This window comes from Denticeps clupeoides, chromosome 3 (genome assembly GCF_900700375.1).
Source record: "Denticeps clupeoides chromosome 3, fDenClu1.1, whole genome shotgun sequence".
NCBI lineage: Eukaryota > Metazoa > Chordata > Actinopteri > Clupeiformes > Denticipitidae > Denticeps > Denticeps clupeoides.
In genome coordinates, this window is record NC_041709.1 from 18,428,817 (window position 1) to 18,446,967 (window position 18,151).

Genomic DNA, 18,151 nt, shown 5'->3' on the forward strand with positions numbered 1-18,151 from the left:
GCAACACATGCTGTGAGGTGGACCTCATCCATTTTTGATGCTGTTTAGTCACAAAATATTGTCCCGGCTGTTTCACATTTGTTGCTGCAGTGTGGTAAGACCGGAGTGTATCGGAGATTGTCATTAGGCTTATAGGAGTCTTAATGAAGTAGTTACACTTTTATAAAATGACCTGCCAAGTAGTTATTACATTAGGCAGCGTAAAATGAAGTGGTCGTGAAAACCTGGGTGTTTACCGCTGCGATAGGGTCAAGTTTGATGGACGGATGGGTGGATGGAAGTAGGCAGCCGACTGTAGCATGTCGAATTCCTGCAGATAGGAATTAGCTCCTCGTCCTGGCTTCCTTTTTTAGCTCTGGTTTTCTTGATTTCGGAGTGATGTGAGGGACACTCTTTCCTTCCATTCAAACTCCAGTTTGCCTCTGTCAGGCTTTCCTTTCTCCTCTCTGTTCTGTTTCTATCTCTCTCTTCTTCGTTCACAATCTTCCGCCCTCGCTACCTCTGGAGACGCTAATGAGATAATTACATTTGAGAGTCTCTGTCTTCCCCACCCCCAGCCTCCCCTACTTCTCCCCTCATTCTGAACGGCTTATAATTGATCCACAATGAATCCTTCCCAGATATCCGTGGTGGTCGGAATGCATATTCACTGCCGCAGCCGAGACTGACCCTGGATCAGCACTGCTGAGCGTTGATTCGGCAGAGCGACTCGGGTCCGTTCCGCATTTTCAGCCGCAGCCATCCTTCTCTGCCTCTGAGCTCTGGTTGTCCTGCTCACCCATCCCTCGCTTTTCTCTCCACGCGTCCCGCTCTTTCACTCTCTGTCCTCCTCTCGTGCATCTCTAATATTATCTCAGTTTTTTTTTCTGGCTGTTCTTTCCTCATCCTTTCCTCCCTCTCTCGCTCCCTGTCACATACACTCACACAAACTCACGGAGACCCTTGCATTGGACTTTTCTTTCTCTCTTGCACTTTTCTTTTCAGAGACGTGACTAGAATGCAGAGTTCGTCTTCCTGTTTTATTGTTTTCCATTTTATCCCTCCTTCCCTCTCACTCTCTCACCATGTCTCACATCCATGCCTACATTAGTTTAACATCTTTCCCGTTCTTTTCTTTTGTCTCTTTTCATCTGTCTTTCGTCTTTTTTCCCCCTTCGCTTCCTTTTGGCGTGGGATGTTGCTGGCAGAAACCTCCTCTGCTGTGTGCATAATAAAGAGGCATGAGGGTGGGAGGGGCACTGAGAGGAGTGACAGAAGGAGAGCAAGTTCTGTTTTATTTTTTTAAATGTAAAGCCAATAGCTCAAGATAGTCACTATGAAGAAGTGTTGGAAATCCTTGAAGACGAGTTGTGCAAGATGGTTAACATGATGTTACTCTACTGGCTAACCATTAAAATCTGTAAAATTCAGCTTACTGCTGTCATTTCCTCTGCTTTACCCCTTGGCATTTTTAAGACCTTCTCCACCAATGCTGTGTTTGTAGTATTGTAACACCAACACCAGCATAAATGATGTACGGAACAGCGTGGGCAGTGTTGATTAAAACATTTGAAATGGACATCCTGTCACAACCAAGGGGGGGAATGGAAACGATGTACAATGATAGTAGGAAAAAAGGAAAGAGAGTAGGGAAAAAACGTTTATTGGGAATCATACAGGGAATGTCAATGGGGTTAAATAATCCACTGCTGCCTGTCTACCTCACCCACGCTCCTTTATGGTACACAAAACACAAACACACGACATGACGCACAAACCAGGCAGAGGGAGACAAGGGGGGTGGGGAACCCTCGGGCTGCATGTTGGAGATCCGCTCTTCCGATCCCCGGTGCCGCCTGGTGATATGAAGCCCCAATCAGCCTCAGCTGCCCGTGATCTGGGGCTCCTCTTGGCAGGTAGAATAAATGAGGGTTAAGAGTTAGAAGCAATGATCAGGACCTGATGGGAAACCAGTACGACTAGTAAGATAAAAGTTCAAATGAAAAACTAGAGCAACTACATAGCCACATGTACACCGGATTGTCCCCACAAAGGGCGCAGCCCTTTCCATTTACCCAGGCTTGGGACCGGCCAAGAAACGCGGGGGCATATGGATCCCCAGTGGCTGGCTTACATGAATGCTCTGTGAAGTTGGGTAAAAATGTCTAATGCAGTGCATTCCAGACACCACCTTGCTACTCTCACAGCTGTGGTGTATTTGTTCAGAACAGTGATTAAATGTCCGGCAGGATTTCATTGCACACCTACCTTTTTGTGGGGACCAGCAGAATGTCCCCATTTTCTAAAATTTGCTTGGTTTAAATAAGAGGACGCACACACAACACGTACATCATTGTGGTAAATAGCAGAATAGCATAATTGTACATTTGCACTCAGGCTTACTCCCACACACTTATACACACACATTGTCCATCTGTTTGGAATATTATGATGGCTTTTATAATCACTTCATCCCTCTTTTTCTTACACACACACATACACACACATGCCCAGAAGTACACATGTCACGTTGTTGTCTTCTCTCATGCCAGGGAAGGCTTCAGTTTAGCGATTAAAGGACCCTGGTTTCCATCTGGATTCTTCCTGTCTGCCTCATCTCTTTAAAATGAAGCCACCACAGGTCTAACACCCCTGCTGCCTGGCTGCAGTACTGTTCTCATATGTTTCAGTGACAAAATTTTTTTTGTCACTTGTTTCCCATAAACTGCTCCCACAGCAATTTTGAAGTATATCAAACAAATATGTAGTTTCACTTGGGAATGCAGTCTGATAAATGCCGTAATTGTAAATGTAAAATGTGGGTCTGCAAATGTAAATGTAAATACATACAGCCTTGACCTTGACTTCATTTCTCTCTACTGCACACACTCTGTACTGATGTTTCTACACACTACAATACAGCATTACCAAACTGAATACATCATTCTCACACATCCTGAGGCCAATGTTGATCTCTGAAAACCCTGCTAAACATCTGTACAGATGCAGTGTTTGGACTAGACCTCAGTCCAGACCTCAGATAAACAGAATTTGGCCTCAAATTAGATATTTGTGTTTGTTATTTTAGTCATTTAATATTATAGTTATTCCTATGACAAATATATACATACATAAACAGTAGATAACATATTTAGTTTGATCCACCCTCTACTTCTATAACTATCCATCTCCAATTCTATAATATTTAACTTGTGTCTAATAAAATAATTTTCTTGAAACCTCAGTTTTATACATCACAATTCTGTTACTCTACTGCTTGGGAGTGTTTTAACTGGAACCCTGAAGCTTGAAGGTCTGAGTCATACTGCAATGGAAATGAAAACCATTTTCTCACCAACCTCCTCAATCTGTTAGACCTCATTTAAAAAAAATACCAAATAATAGCTGTACGATACTTATATGTACAATATAATATCCTAGAGCCTAATGGTGGAGAACTGGCCCCACTCACCCAAATTCTGACCAGGCACGGTAATGATGCTTAATGTTCCTATTATGGCTGCATGCATTGAAGAACTGGCAGGCGAACTTTCACTTCAGTTAGCACTGGACACATGCATTAGTGGTCCTTCAGAAAGTTCAGCAGCCAGCCTCCTTTGGGCCATTCTTTGGAGCTGCTACATACCAGGAAGTCCTGCTGTTTGACGAGATGCTGCACGTCTAACATCATTTCTTTGATTGAAACATTAGCTTGCTACCCAATAAACACACTCCTTCACTATTACCATTGAAATTAGAAAATTGTTATTCACTGTACCTTTTACCTTTGTACTGTTTTAATGTTGTGGTCGATGTGGTGGTTCCTGTCTGGCAATCTGTGACATTTTGTAATAATTGTAATCCATTCACAGTGAAGGCAAATCTCTTTCTCTGCTTTTTGTATTTTCACTGAAACCATGCAGACATTTATTATCCAAACACATTCTCACCACCTCACACCAAACACTGTGAGAAATGTGGATATTTTTGACGGATGTGGCTGTTAAAATATTGGAATGTTTGGTTTCACTTCACTTCACCGGCACACTGAGCAGGAGGAGAACGGGCGGGTTTGTCTGAAACCTATTAAGTCATTCTGCAGCATACTGCGGTACTGTGTGTGTGTGTGTGCATGTGTGTCTGCGAGAGCCTGCATGTGTGTATGAGTGCTGCTGAAATGCACTCCCTCATGGCTTCCATCTGAGGAGAAACAGCCCCTCAGATTTTGCCTGACCTACATTCCTGGTCAAGAATTCCAGGGATATGATGGGAAATCTGCTATCATATCGAATTTCATTTTCATGTCTGATTGTAACACGATGCAAACGTGAATAGCAATTCACATGGAACCTGCAGGAGTCTTCAAGCAGGTTGTAATTCTTATCTTCAGAACCATGCGTTGTCTAGACATGTTGTGCACGCTCCCTGTTGGCCCCTGTTTTATTCAACAGATGAACCCTGGAGAAAACCCAGCTGTGTGTTTGTCAATATTTTCACACATCATAGGGCTGCAGTGTGTATGTGTGTGTGAGTGTGAGTGCATGAATGTGTGTGTTTTTTTTTCCACCCCAGCCACACAGTCAGTACTCAAAAATACACCATTTTGTCGTTGCTGTTGCTAGGCGCTGCAGGTTGTGTGTTGCTTGTTGCATCCCTCTTTAGCACCGTGTCCCACATCACAGTCTCTCACGTCTTTTGCCATTTCCTCTGTATGTGTCTTCTTTAGTCAGTTGTAAGCACACCATAGGAATTATTTAATGCAGAGGTCCTCAAATTTGTAACAATGAGTGCCACTTTACTTACATTAAAAACAGTAGTGTAGACCTATTTACATTGACATTTACAGCATTTATCAGACACCTTTATCCAGAGCGACTTACAATCAGTTGTTACAGGGACAGTCCCCCCTGCAGCAACTTAGGGTTAAGTTTTGCTCAGGGACACAATGGTAGTAAAGTGCGATTTGAACCTAGGTCTTCTGGTTCGTAGGCGAGTGTGTTACTCTTAGACTACTACCACCTATTAATTGTCAATACTATTCATTGTCAATACTCCAAACACACAGCGAGTGAGATTATTACCTGTACTAATAACTACGCACAGCAGCTGTGAATATTAACGGTTATGTCAGAGTCTCTTGGCTGGTACCACTAGAGGGAGCCTAAGTACCATATTTTGAGAACCAAAGAATTGAAGAATTATTTGCGTCTGAGTGGGGAAAATGAACCATGTTCCTTTACGTCTTTGTTGGAATGTGCTTCTGTAGTAAGGAGTTTCTGGAGTCACAGAACCGCAGCTGTTTGAGATGCTGATGATGTCATTTCCTGTGTTGTCTCCACAGTCTGTGCTGCTGCTGGGCGCCATTGCGCTACTGTGTTTGGGGCTGGATCTTCTCTTCCTGCTCTGTTACTCATTCTGGTTGTGCTGCCGGCGCCGAAAGAGCGAGGAGCCACCCAACGCCGACTGCTGCTGCACGGCCTGGTGTGTCATCATCGCCACACTCGTCTGCAGGTGAGTACAGCAAGACATGAGTTTGAAAAGAACATATTAAATAAGAAATAGTAATCAAAAATAAAGTATTTTCCCTATGCAACAGACACTCGAGTATACTGAAGATGGCCAGATTTATTGCTTCTTTAATCTGACCATTTTCCCCCCCTGTCGTGATGCTCCCTTGAAACAATAACGGTTATCATAACTTCAGTCCTCAAGAAGTTTAATTAGTTTAATTGTTACATCAACAACTACAGACCAGTTTCCCTCCTCTCATTTCTATCCAAAATCCTTGAGCGCCGTGTCTACAATCAGCTATCACTCCATCTATCACAGAACAACCTCCTGGATCCTAACCAGTCTGGCTTCAGAACAGCTCATTCCACTGAGACTGCCCTTCTGGCACTTACCGAGCAGCTACATGCGGCCAGATTGGCAAAACTGTCATCTGTGCTCATTCTACTCGACCTCTCTGCAGCATTTGACACTGTTAACCACAAGACTCTCTTGTCAATCCTGAAGAGGATTGGAATTCAGAACTCAGCATGGCAGTGGTTTGCTTCCTACCTTGATGAGCGATCTTACCAAGTGACTTGGAAAGGATCCACCTCTACCTCACGTAGACTCTCCACTGGTGTCCCTCAAGGCTTGGTGCTAGGTCCTCTCCTTTTCTCCCTCTACACGAGATCACTTGGTGAGGTCATTTCCTCACATGGATTATCCTACCACTGCTATGCTGATGACACACAACTCCTCTTCTCCTTTCCTCCCTCTGATCTACATGCTGCTTCCAAAATCTCTGCATGTCTAACCGACATCTCGTCTTGGATGGCAACCCATCAGCTCCAACTCAATCCCACCAAAACTGAACTAATATTCATTCCAGCAGATTCTTCACCACATCAGGATCTTGCTATTTACCTAGACAACTTGCATCTCTCTCCTTCTACAACAGCCCGCAACCTTGGAGTACCAATAGACAACCAACTCTCTTTCTCGACTCACATCAGCAATCTTTCCCGCTCATGTAGATTCCTTCTCTACAATATCAGACGAATCCACCCTTATCTGTCAACACAGGCCACCCAGATACTGGTTCAGTCCTTAGTAATCTCAAGACTGGACTACTGTAACTCCCTTCTAGCTGGTCTACCACTATGTACCATCCGACCTCTACAACTCATACAAAACGCAGCAGCACGACTGATCTTCAACCTTCCCAAATTCTCCCACACCACCCATCTGCTACGTTCCCTCCACTGGCTCCCAGTAGCTGCACATATCAGGTTCAAAATACTGATGCTGGTCTACAAAGCCAAACATGGAGTAGCCCCATCCTACCTCACAGCCCTTATTACACATTTACAGTATTTACCAGACGCCCTTATCCAGAGCGACTTACAATCAGTATTTACAGGGACAGTCTCCCTGGAGCAACTTAGGGTTAAGTGTCTTGCTCAGGGACACAATGGTAGTAAGTGGGATTCGAACCCGGGTCTTCTGGTTCATAGGCGAGTGTGTTACCCACTAGGCTACTACCACCCTACACCTCACACTGCACCTCGTTTACTCCGAGCCTCCAGTACTGCTCGCCTGGTCCCTCCATCTCTGAAGGTAAAAGGAAAACATTCATCTAGACTCTTCTCTGTCTTGGCCCCTCGGTGGTGGAATGAACTTCCCCTCGAGATCAGAACAGCTCAGTCACTGACCACTTTCAAACAGCAGCTCAAGACCTTCCTCTTTAAAGAATATTTAGATTAAATTGTAACTTTCTTGTTGTCGAACTTGTGTACAGAATCTACAACAGAGTGAATAAAAAGATTGTATTCATGAACCGGAATTGATCTCTTCTGCACGCACGTGTATGTGTGTGAGTTCAGTGTGGTATTTTTAGGTTTAATCTGATCTTTACAACACTGTGGGAGGCAACCAGATGACTTCTTTATTGCATTACTTACTCACCTACTCAGAGGTTGTAGCACTTTTAATTCTCTCCCCCCATTCTTCCTTCCTGATTTCTTGAGTATGTGTGTTGATGGGATGGTGTTTACTTATGTTTCTGCTTAAAAGCATGGGAGGGCTCCTGTATCATTTAAACTAGTAGACTAGTATAATCTAGTTCAGATTTTGTCTCCAGTCAGTTGAGTCTGAATTACTGCCTTCGTCCAGCTATTTAAAAAAATATGATGGAATTCCCATTTTGACAGCAGAAACACTGCAGTCAAGGATCCCTCATTACTATGTGCAGGACATAAATAAACAGCAGTACCGACAGGGTTCTGCACTGCTTCCCCTACACACTCCCACTTACATTCTCACAGTTTGCACTAAAAAAAATATTTTTGAGGTTTCAGATCAAATTGTTCTCCATTGGTGGGATGGCTCAGTCATGACGATGACATCCAAGAGTTAGAAGACATTAGCATAAAAAATATTACAAAAAACATGATCATATAAATATCATATCAATATTTAGGGCATTTATTACTTATTAAGTTGTTTCAGTGCAAAGCGATTGAAGCCCTCAAACTGTAATATGGACAGAGCTCCAAAATTAACCTTGGCACGTGCCCAAAGGATGAGGAATGGGTCTAAAGAGGATCAGTGTCTGGGTTCAGCACCTGGGCCTCCAGACAGACCATCTCAGAGGAGATGAAAAGACACGGACTGCAGGGTCTCAGAGCCTAGAGTCACAGCAAGCAGAGTTAAGGAAATGCTCAGGACCATTTGATACTGTCCCTTGTAACTACTAATTGTAAGTCGCTCTGGATAAGGGCGTCTGATAAATGCCGTAAATGTAAATAAAATCCTATATCCAGACTTGCTTCTCTTTCAGAATGTTACTGTATAAAAAAAGATTTATCTTGATATTGTATCGATAGGATTAAATGTGATCAGAATGGATTATTCATTCCAACCACATTAAAATGAACTATAGTGTGCATTTACAGCATTTATACAGAGCAACTTGCAATCAGTAGTTACAGGGACAGTCTGCCTGGAGAAACTTAGGGTTAAGTGTCTTGCTCAGGGACACAATGGTAGTAAGTGGGATTTGAACCTGGGTCTTCTGGTTCATAGGCGAGTGTGTTACCCACTAGGCTACTACCACCCTGTGTGAATTGTTGGAGGTCAAGAGAATGTCTACACTGAGATCATTACATTGAGTACATTGAGATCCAGGGTGGTAAATCGTTATGTAATTTGCTTCTTCAAGATGTTTAAGACTGTTTTTACATGCCAATTACTGACGTTCTGATAATCTATCTGATTGTGGACATCTCATCCTGAGATGATTATAACAGTGTTTCCAGATTGTGCTGTTTGGTATTTGATATTTTGGGAATATTGCTTGTCAAGAACAGGCACTGAAGCACGTTAAGCAGGTAAATCCTTACCAGATAGTTTAGACAGTGTGTTTTTGAGCATATGGCAACATTACCTACTGTACTTTGCATGTGTAGCATATTGATGGGTGTTGCTTTAAACTGTCCACACTGAGGATGGAGCATGAGTGAGAGCTGTCAATCATTTCCATGGGCGCCTCCCAATTTAACATTAAAACATATCACTACAGATCTCTAGTTTTTAGAAATAATTACACACCAACAAAAAGGGTAGTGAATCTATCGTAGCAAGTGATTCTTTCTTGTTTTTATCTCTTTTTATGTATGGAAAATTTAATGACTGGAACAGCAAGCCAGTCCCATGCATTCTATCTGTTATAGCGTGTCCAAAATTGGTGTAACATTGTTGAGCTGGTGGTTGTTAGGAGTTTCTTTGTGGACATTCATGTTATAGTGAATGTTAAAGTGAGTAAACATGCTAGAATCATTCTGGCGCTACTGGAGTTAATTCCTCCCGAACATGCGACGGCTTACAGGATGCACAATATGAGATCATGTCATGAACTTTCTTTTTTGCTCAGAGATGAGTGTATTACACAGTGTTTTACCCAGTAGATTGTGGCAGAAAGGATTTGATTAAATATTTTAGAAGAGAAAGAGGGAGAGGAGTGGACTCTTTAACACTCAACAGACCCGGATGAGCAATGATGAGAAGAAAGATATGATGTCAGATTGATATGACTGGTCTTTTAACACATCACACACACACGTACACAAGCTCAGAAATACTCACAAATGCGCGCTACATATGGACATATCTGCAGTCACATGACGTAATTCTTTTTTTGTTCTGTGTGTGTGCATGATTTGCTCGCTTTCCTTTTTGCACTCAGTCTCTTTCTTTTGTTCAGGCTGTTTCAGCTGTTCTCAAAAGAAGTTGCCATGGCAACAGAGTCAGAGCTCAATCGTTTGATGCTGAGAGATGAATATTATACAGTTTGGTAGAGAAAAAGCGCGAGAAGGAAAAGAGAAAACCCACTTTTATCTTTTTGTGTGTGTGTGTGAGTGAGAGAGAGAGAGAGGTGAGTATTTAATATTTAGCACCTCATATTTAATATTTCATTTGTTATGTTTTATGCACTCAGTGTTGTGTGTGTGTGCGTCCATATGGCTACATTTGGAGCGAAATAAAAGGTGACAGCCATACTGGGTGGTCTCCCCGGTAACGATGTCACTGCTTTATAGCTACTCTCTCACACTTATTGTCGTTATAATGCGAGGCCAGTGCCACTCGTTTGCATGTAGTTTTATCGCTGTTGAAGGCTGCGTATTGATTCTGCGGTTAGTCGGGTCGGAGCGGAGCGCTTTAACCCAGTTTCATGTTGCAGTGCAGGCACCCACATGAAATCCTCAGGAAGCCAACTAGGCCTGGTTGCCGTGACCCAGTGATGGCCAATTACGATCCTGCCTAGATTCACTCACACACATACACAAATGAATACAGACACAGTGTACTCATGTGAATATCATTTATTTTTATTTGAGATTCATCAGAAAGAGTCCAGGAGTCAAGGCTGCATGTTGCTGTTGCCATTTTTAGCAAAGACAGCATCACTAGTCAGGGTACATAGGCACATATGGACTCCACATGGTGATAGGACCTTGACCTTAATAAAAAACATCAGCATGACCTCTACCAGTTCAGTTTAATATCAGGTTTTCATCTGTCACATTTTCTCTCGCTTGGTCTCTGTAAGCGAATGGCAGCGGGACTTTATAAATCCTCTTGTAGTTGGAGGAATTAAAAAATGTGAGTGCAGGAAGCATGGAGATACAAATATATAAAGATTTATAAAAGGTCTTTGTGAAGACCTAGAATAATAAATGTGTAGTGTGACTGTGGATGAAGTGTCAGCAGTGTTTAATTTCATATTTTATTGTTTTCTACATATGAATTTCAGAACGTAGTTGTTCAGAACATACTAGTAGTAAAATAGTGTACATTTACATTATGACATTTATCAAACAATCGTATCTAGAGTGCCTTACAATCAGTAGTTACAGGGACAGTCCTCCTGGAGAAGTGTCTTGCTCAGGGACACAATGGTAGTAAGTGGGATTTGAACCCCACGATAGGGTGGTAGTAGCCCTGTGGGTAACACACTCGCCTATGAACCAGAAGACCCGGGTTCGAATCCCACTTACTACCATTGTGTCCCTGAGCAAGACACTTAACCCTAAGTTGCTCCAGGGGGGGACTGTCCCTGTAACTACTGATTGTAAGTCGCTCTGGATAAGGGCGTCTGATAAATGCTGTAAATGTAAATGTAAATGTAAACCTGGGTCTTCTGGTTCATAGGCGAGTGTTACCCACTAGGCTACTACCAGTTAAGTGGATTAATATCTGCACAGTCAGCAGATAAGCTGCATTCCTTTTTCGATCATCATCTTAACTGTAGTGTAAGAGATGATTTGGTGAAATTGCTGTGGTTATTTGAGTTGTTAGTATAGAGCAGAAGCACCGGGAGCCGCAAATTCTTTTGGCTGATTACACTGTGTATATTATTTTTACTTTAATTTTTAGTTAGTGTGTTGCTTGTGAAATTCGTGAAGTTCCGGGGTTTGCAAAAATGCAGATGGGTTGGGGGTAAACGCTGCCAGAACACCGTTTTTGCGCAGTTTCATCAGTAGCACGAACATGTGTGTAGAAGCAGATGATGTGATGAAAATGTAGTCACCCAGAGAGGTCTTAAAAACCCGGTCGTGCGTGTTTGGGGGAAAAGAGGAGATCTGGTCACCCTAAAATAGCGGCGTTATGCTAACTCTACCCAACTCACCTAGCAATTTAAAGTCAGCATTTACAAATCATTGAACACTAAATATTGCAAACAACAGTTTACTCACCTCAACAGGCTACAGATTTTTAAATGCGTCTCAAATTGAACGAACTGATTAACGGCTCTGTTGGGGGTGGCGGGCATATACGCATATACAGCATTTGTTCTAATACATTCTAATGTTACAAGACCCCAATAATCTACCAATTTTTAACTGCAATTAAGAAAAAAAAATCAACGTATAAAAATAAAATACACTTAAATTATTATTTATTTTCCAAAGCCACAGGGAGCCGCAGTGTAAGGATGAAAGAGGCTCCAGAGCCACGGGTTGCCGACCCTTGATACACACACACACACACACACACAAAGAGAGAGGAACCAATTTAACTATTTTGCTGAAGGTAATGTACCACAGAATCTGACTCTGGATAATGTCTGTGCTAATTGGTCCAACATTCTCTCATTTTGGAACAACAAAGCATAATCACAATCAGTTTTTGACTCGGTACATGTACGTGTGTGTGTGTGTGTGTGTGTGTGTGTGTGCATCACTGAATGTCCTCATTAGACACCTGCTTGCTTATGAGAAGAGCTGAGATTTCTGTCATGTCAGAAAAGTCAAGTTATAGGGGAGCGATGTAGGTCTATTTATGTGCCTGTGTGTGTTTTTTTTTGCGTGTGTCTGTACAAACAAGCATGAAGGTGTTGATGAAGGAAGCTGCTGTGTGAAAGCAAAAGCAGAGGAATCTGGCACTTCCTTCTGCTTCTCCTGCCTGTGTGTTGTTGGAATTAGACCTATTTTTGTTGATTTGTGATCTGTTCAGTATAGTGCATTTAAGGGCTAATGAATGCTGATGTACACTTAAGGGCAGCCTCGTCTCATTTCAAATGACAGATTTGACCTGAAGGTTATAAGGAACATTTTGTACAGCAGCGTGAAGTGCTGCCCCCTGCTGGCCTGGAAGATGAAGAGAGCATAGCAGGATTTTTAATATTCTCTCCCCCTCCTTTCCTCCTCTCTCACTCATGCCCTCTGTTCTTGCTACCTGTCAGTGCTGGCATTGCTGTGGGTTTCTATGGAAACGGAGAGACTTGTGATGGGGTGACAAGGCTGACATACTCACTGCGCCATGCCAACCAAACCGTGACTGGAATCGACAAACTGGTAAACAGCACAGCACGGCAAACAACACAAACCGTAGGGTAGTTTAAAAGCACATCATTGATACCAATAATTATTTTGCTAGCATTAAGTTGTTTTTGATTTAGTTTAGTTTGGCGTTGTAAACATTTTCATCATTACATACATTTACATCATTAAGGATTAGAACATTACATGAACCCTGATACTTTCCAGGATATGTTTACCTCACATCCTGACTTCATCTAATTATTATAATGTCATTATTAATATTTTGCTATTACAATAAAAACAATATGTATTAGGGCTGTGCGATATAAAATTCCTATTGTGATATAGATGTAACCATAGCCGTAGACGGTGTATTTTGCGGTATACAATTTGATAAATATATTTAAACGTAACTGTTTTTGAAAGGGTAACGCAAGGGCACTGCAGCAGGAAGTTGTAAATAAACTAACCAACTAATAAACTAACATGTATTAAAGTTAAAGTGAAGTGATTGTCACATGTGATACACAGCAGCACAGCACACGATGCACACAGTGAAATTTGTCCTCTGCATTTAACCCATCACCCTGAGTGAGCAGTGGGCAGCCATGACCAGCGCCCGGGGAGCAGTGTGTGGGGACGGTGCTTTGCTCAGTGGCACCTCAGTGGCACCTTGGCAGATCGGGATTCGAACCGGCAACCTTCTGATTACGAGGCCGCTTCCTTAACTGCTAAGCCACCACTGCCCCAATTAGTAAATACATGCATAACTATATACCAGAAAAAACAATATCTGGGCAATTCTACTGAAAGTGGAATTTCTGGCACACCCATAAAACCAGTGAAATACCAGGTATTTGTATTATGTGGTTATAAAAATATATGTCAGAAGTGCAGAGTGTGGAGTGACTGGCGGATTACTGACAGATTGAAGGCTTGTTTTTTTATTTATTGTGTAAATATTTATTTTTAAGACCTTTAAAGTCTATATTTAATGATTACTAGTCATTTTAACAATATTTAAGGCCTTGTTTTTGTTTGAAACTCGATTTTTTGGAGGATTTTTTTTAAAGATCCACAGATCCCTGGCATGCGATGTGTGCTCTCGCCCAAAATGAATGGCTCGTGTTGCAAGTAGGTGATGCGACTTTGTCGTTTTCACAAGGAGCATATATTTCTACGGTTGTCCGGTATTGTTCTCCCAATGGCTAAATTTATATCGCAAACCATTAACACTGTTTATACTGTGCAGCCCTAATATGAAACATGATGAGATTCCTCTTGTTCGTGTTATTTTAGGCTATTTATAATAAACTCAACTGAAGTTTACTTTTGTTGCAGGTTTTGACTGTGTAACATATAGAAAGTGTCTGTGCTTGACTGCATGTGCGTCTGTGCAGGTGACAGAGAGCTCCGTGTCACTGAATGAGACGGTGCAGGCCGGACTGCTGCAGTGTGAGAGTGCCTACGCCCAGCAGACTGACTACCTGTCCATCATTCAGAAGCTGCAGGGTCAACTCGACGACCTGCTGGGCCTGCTGGTGGACATCCCGTTCTGGAGCAGCTCTGAGCTCTCACTACACAAACTCGCCACCACTACAGAGTACTATGACTGGTACAGGTCAGTGTGTGTGTTCAAGCACTAATGTAGGTTCGGGGATGTAGTCAAATTGAATGAAGACGTTATTATAAAGCCTATTCGTAGTTTTTATCAATATCATGTGTTACAATTCATTTATATATGTGTGTGTGTTACAGGTGGCTAGGGTATTTGACTTTGCTGCTTTTTGATGTTCTCATCTGTCTCCTGGTCCTGGTGGGGCTCATCCGGAACTCTAAAGGAATACTGATTGGGTGAGATTTCTTGGTCAAGTGACACACCAGACAACCATTTAGCTAGAATAGGGGTGGGAAGAGTGGCTGAGAGGATAGACAAGAACAGGGCCTCTAAGGCAGGAGAGATTGAGCAAAAGGAAAGATGGACTGGTTGAGCTGATGGTTAAGATGACTTGGTGAAGGAACATATTTGTAGATACATGAAAAAGAGAGGGATTTGGGGCTGAAAAGGTGGTAGAGAGAAGGGAAAAAAGAGCAGTTTAAATTGCGCTGGTGAGTCACTCTCTGCTGGGGTGAGGTGAGGTGATCCATCTGCTTTTAGGCCCGATTCTTCAACCAAGAGAGCTGAGTGTGTGAGGGGGTGTGTGTGCTCGCTCTTTCCAACAGCACATTTGTTAAGTGGGTGTTGGTTCTGACCTGTAGTGCCTTGTCAAGAGCATAGAGAAGTGATGGGAAATACAAAAGCCCAAAATTTCTTTATCTACATCTATACATCTTCCCTACTTTCTTTTCTCATTCTCTGTCTCCAGTGTGTGTATTCTCGGTGTTCTGACGCTTGTCATCAGCTGGGCTTCCTTGGGTTTGGAGCTCTCGGTTGCTGTGGTAAGTGTCTCCATGGAAACAGTTGCGAATCCTCCACCAATCGTCTACCAACAGGACTTCATATACCTTCTTAGCATAATAAAATCTTACATATCCAGGGATCAGCTGATACTGGGCCTGCCTGTCTATCTGTCTAGCTATACGTTTATAATCTCTTTTCTTTAAGGCTTGACAACTTTTTCCTCTATTTTAACCAATATTGACATGGAATCACATGACCAGTGTTTATGGTTCTGACTGGATGATTGCCATGAAATGTCCGCTCATTGAAAGTCTCTGTTGAAAGTCTCTATTGCCCTGTTGTTTAACATTATCTTTATTTTTTGTGAGAATATAACTGTCTTTCTTTCCTGACTTGATCTGATCCACTTTGTTTCTTTTGGCCATTTTTGTGGAACTTGCAGCACAAGAAGATGGTTAGACCCTTAGATGAATGGGAGACTGTCAATTTAATACTGTAAATGCCTTGAGAGTCCTTTGAGGACATTTTATAGGCCCTGGTTGGCTGTAATTACCAGGCTAATTAAACTATTTAACAGGCTTTAGAACGCTGCACTGCTGCGCATGACAATGGGCAGTTCATCATCTGACAGAGAGGAGATGTTTCCCTAACTAGTGCTCACAATGTTATGAAAGCCATGGAAAAAAAGATAATTCTGTTTCTGTACCCACAGGCCACTAGCGATTTCTGCGTCGCCCCTGATGCCTATATCACCAAGCTAACCCAGGAGAATGCTGTGATCAACCAAGGTAGGACTTGTCTGGCTCTTTACATCGATGCAAATGTTAGATCCTGGATAGAACACAATAAAACATACATGGAAGCACAGAGTAAAGAGTGGAGCTCTAGGGCCCACTGAACTGAGGTTCTTGCTCTAGTGTTCAGGAGACATTGACTTGAGTGTTGTGTAAAGAAAACATTTGCATGCACAAGTGCACACACACACACACACACACACACACACACATTGTGTTTATCTTGCATCAGCAGTGTGGCATATTTATTCTCTCTCTCTTGCTGAGCTTTGCTGTACACAGTCAGCTTAGTTCAGACACAGTACCAACCTGGATGCCAGTGTTAATTAAAACAAACACACACACACAGACACACAAACACTGAGGGCCTGAGCTGTGTGGACATGGAAATCCCTATAGTGCACATTCATATTAAAAACTGCATGTGTGAACGAGACAGAATGTCCTGCTGTGTAAAAATGAAAATGTAGTGAGGTGTCCTTTTCTCTCCCTGGTAGGATATATTTTTTGCTCAATGTAACTTACATAACTGCCGTTTACACTTATAGAACAATGTGTTTCACAGACCTAAAATTTGGAAGGATTTTCACCACACATGCACATATAGAATAGATCTAATCACATCCAACCACATTATTCGGACCGTAGTTCATTATTTTGTGCACTTATTTCATAGTCCTCCGTACATATCTACATATCGGGTCAGTTATCATATGACTACAGAGCACTAACCAATAGCCTTTTGTGTTTTTACTCAGACATTCTCCAGTATTATCTGAGGTGCAGTATGGGTCAACCCAACCCTTTCCAGCAGGTATGTAATAGACTTACAACAGCGCCCTCTTCTGGCCCTGACACACTTTTCTTTAAAACAGCCGAGGGTAACTGTGAATGAGTAAGAGGGATGAAATGTCTCACTATTAGTTTACTGTTTTTCCGATGTGTGTGTGTGTGTGTTTGTGTGTGTGTGTGTGTGTGTGTGTGTGTGTGTGTGTGTGTGTGTGTGTGTGTGTGTGTGTGTGTGTGTGTGTGTGTGTGAACAACAGAAACTGTCTGGAAGTCACAAGTCTCTTGTGGAGATGCAGGATGACGTGGCCGAACTTCTACGCTCTGCAACCCGAGAGTTCCCTCAGACAAAGGTGTGTGTTTTCATATTGTGCATTCATGTGTCTTCATCAGTAGCAGGTCCCTGGCTGATTAGTTCAGTTATGGCCTTACATATCTGTATTTATAAAAAATTAACACATTTCCTTCATTGAAAAATTGGAGACATATAGAAACAAGTACTATATATGTTCCATTTTTATTGGGAAATTGGAACTTTCTACTGCAATGCCTGGGGGTGACACTTCTGATTGGAAAACTCAGAACAACCTCCACAACCCTTAAACGAAGAAGTTTAAATACACATCGTGGACATTAATCGTGGTACTGTTTTAGGCAAATCTGGAGCAGATCCAGGGAGTCCTGAACTCCACCGAGGTTGGACTACACCAACTGACTGCCCTGCTTGACTGTCGCAGCCTGCACATGGTACGTATGAATGTGTGTGGGTGAGTGTGTGTGGGAATGAGGCTCATATATGAAGAAAATGTTGTTCTTCTCCTCAAAAATGGATCCTCTTCGATAACTGTGTGCAGTCAGAAGCAGCCCGTTTTCCACTAGCTTTCTGTTCAGATGCTTGTTGGAAGACAGGCTCATGTATTGATTGCTGCCAGGGAACTGTTCTTCCATTTGATGCACATACAGAGCATTTACTGACGAACACAGATCCTGAATCGTCTCTTCACCAGCAACGTACACAGAAGACAAGTCCTCTCTTTAAATCAAATAAGGCACAAAGTAAAAGTCCTGCTGGCTTCAGAGGCCTGATTTATTTGTATGCGACAGCTCACTATTTTTTCACACGCATACACTCACAAGCCTCACAGCTTCTCACACACATCCCTGTTTTCTGTTTCTCACACATAGAGAAGCACACTGTTCTCACTCCTTCTCACCACCTTGTACTTTTTCCTCAGTGTGTAATCACTCCTCTGCTGCTCTGTGATCTTTTGAAGTCTTTAGCATTTTTACTATAGTGATGTAATTGTAAAAATTGTGTCCGAATATGTTAAAATCAGTTTTCTCTTTTCTCATCCCCTCATATGTCTTCTTTCTCTTTC

At 42.3% G+C, this 18,151-nt stretch overlaps 1 protein-coding gene across 1 annotated transcript in view; it reads left to right on the forward strand.

Moving 5' to 3' along the window:
• Positions 1-18,151, forward strand: part of ttyh3b (tweety family member 3b) — a 32,022-nt gene that overhangs the window by 5,084 nt on the left and 8,787 nt on the right. The window contains exons 2-10 of the mRNA XM_028974027.1: positions 5,321-5,490; positions 12,713-12,824; positions 14,192-14,412; positions 14,550-14,645; positions 15,158-15,230; positions 15,905-15,980; positions 16,745-16,800; positions 17,033-17,125; positions 17,427-17,519. Coding sequence (XP_028829860.1) covers positions 5,321-5,490; positions 12,713-12,824; positions 14,192-14,412; positions 14,550-14,645; positions 15,158-15,230; positions 15,905-15,980; positions 16,745-16,800; positions 17,033-17,125; positions 17,427-17,519 — 990 coding nt within the window. The remainder of the gene's footprint in view (positions 1-5,320; positions 5,491-12,712; positions 12,825-14,191; positions 14,413-14,549; positions 14,646-15,157; positions 15,231-15,904; positions 15,981-16,744; positions 16,801-17,032; positions 17,126-17,426; positions 17,520-18,151) is intronic.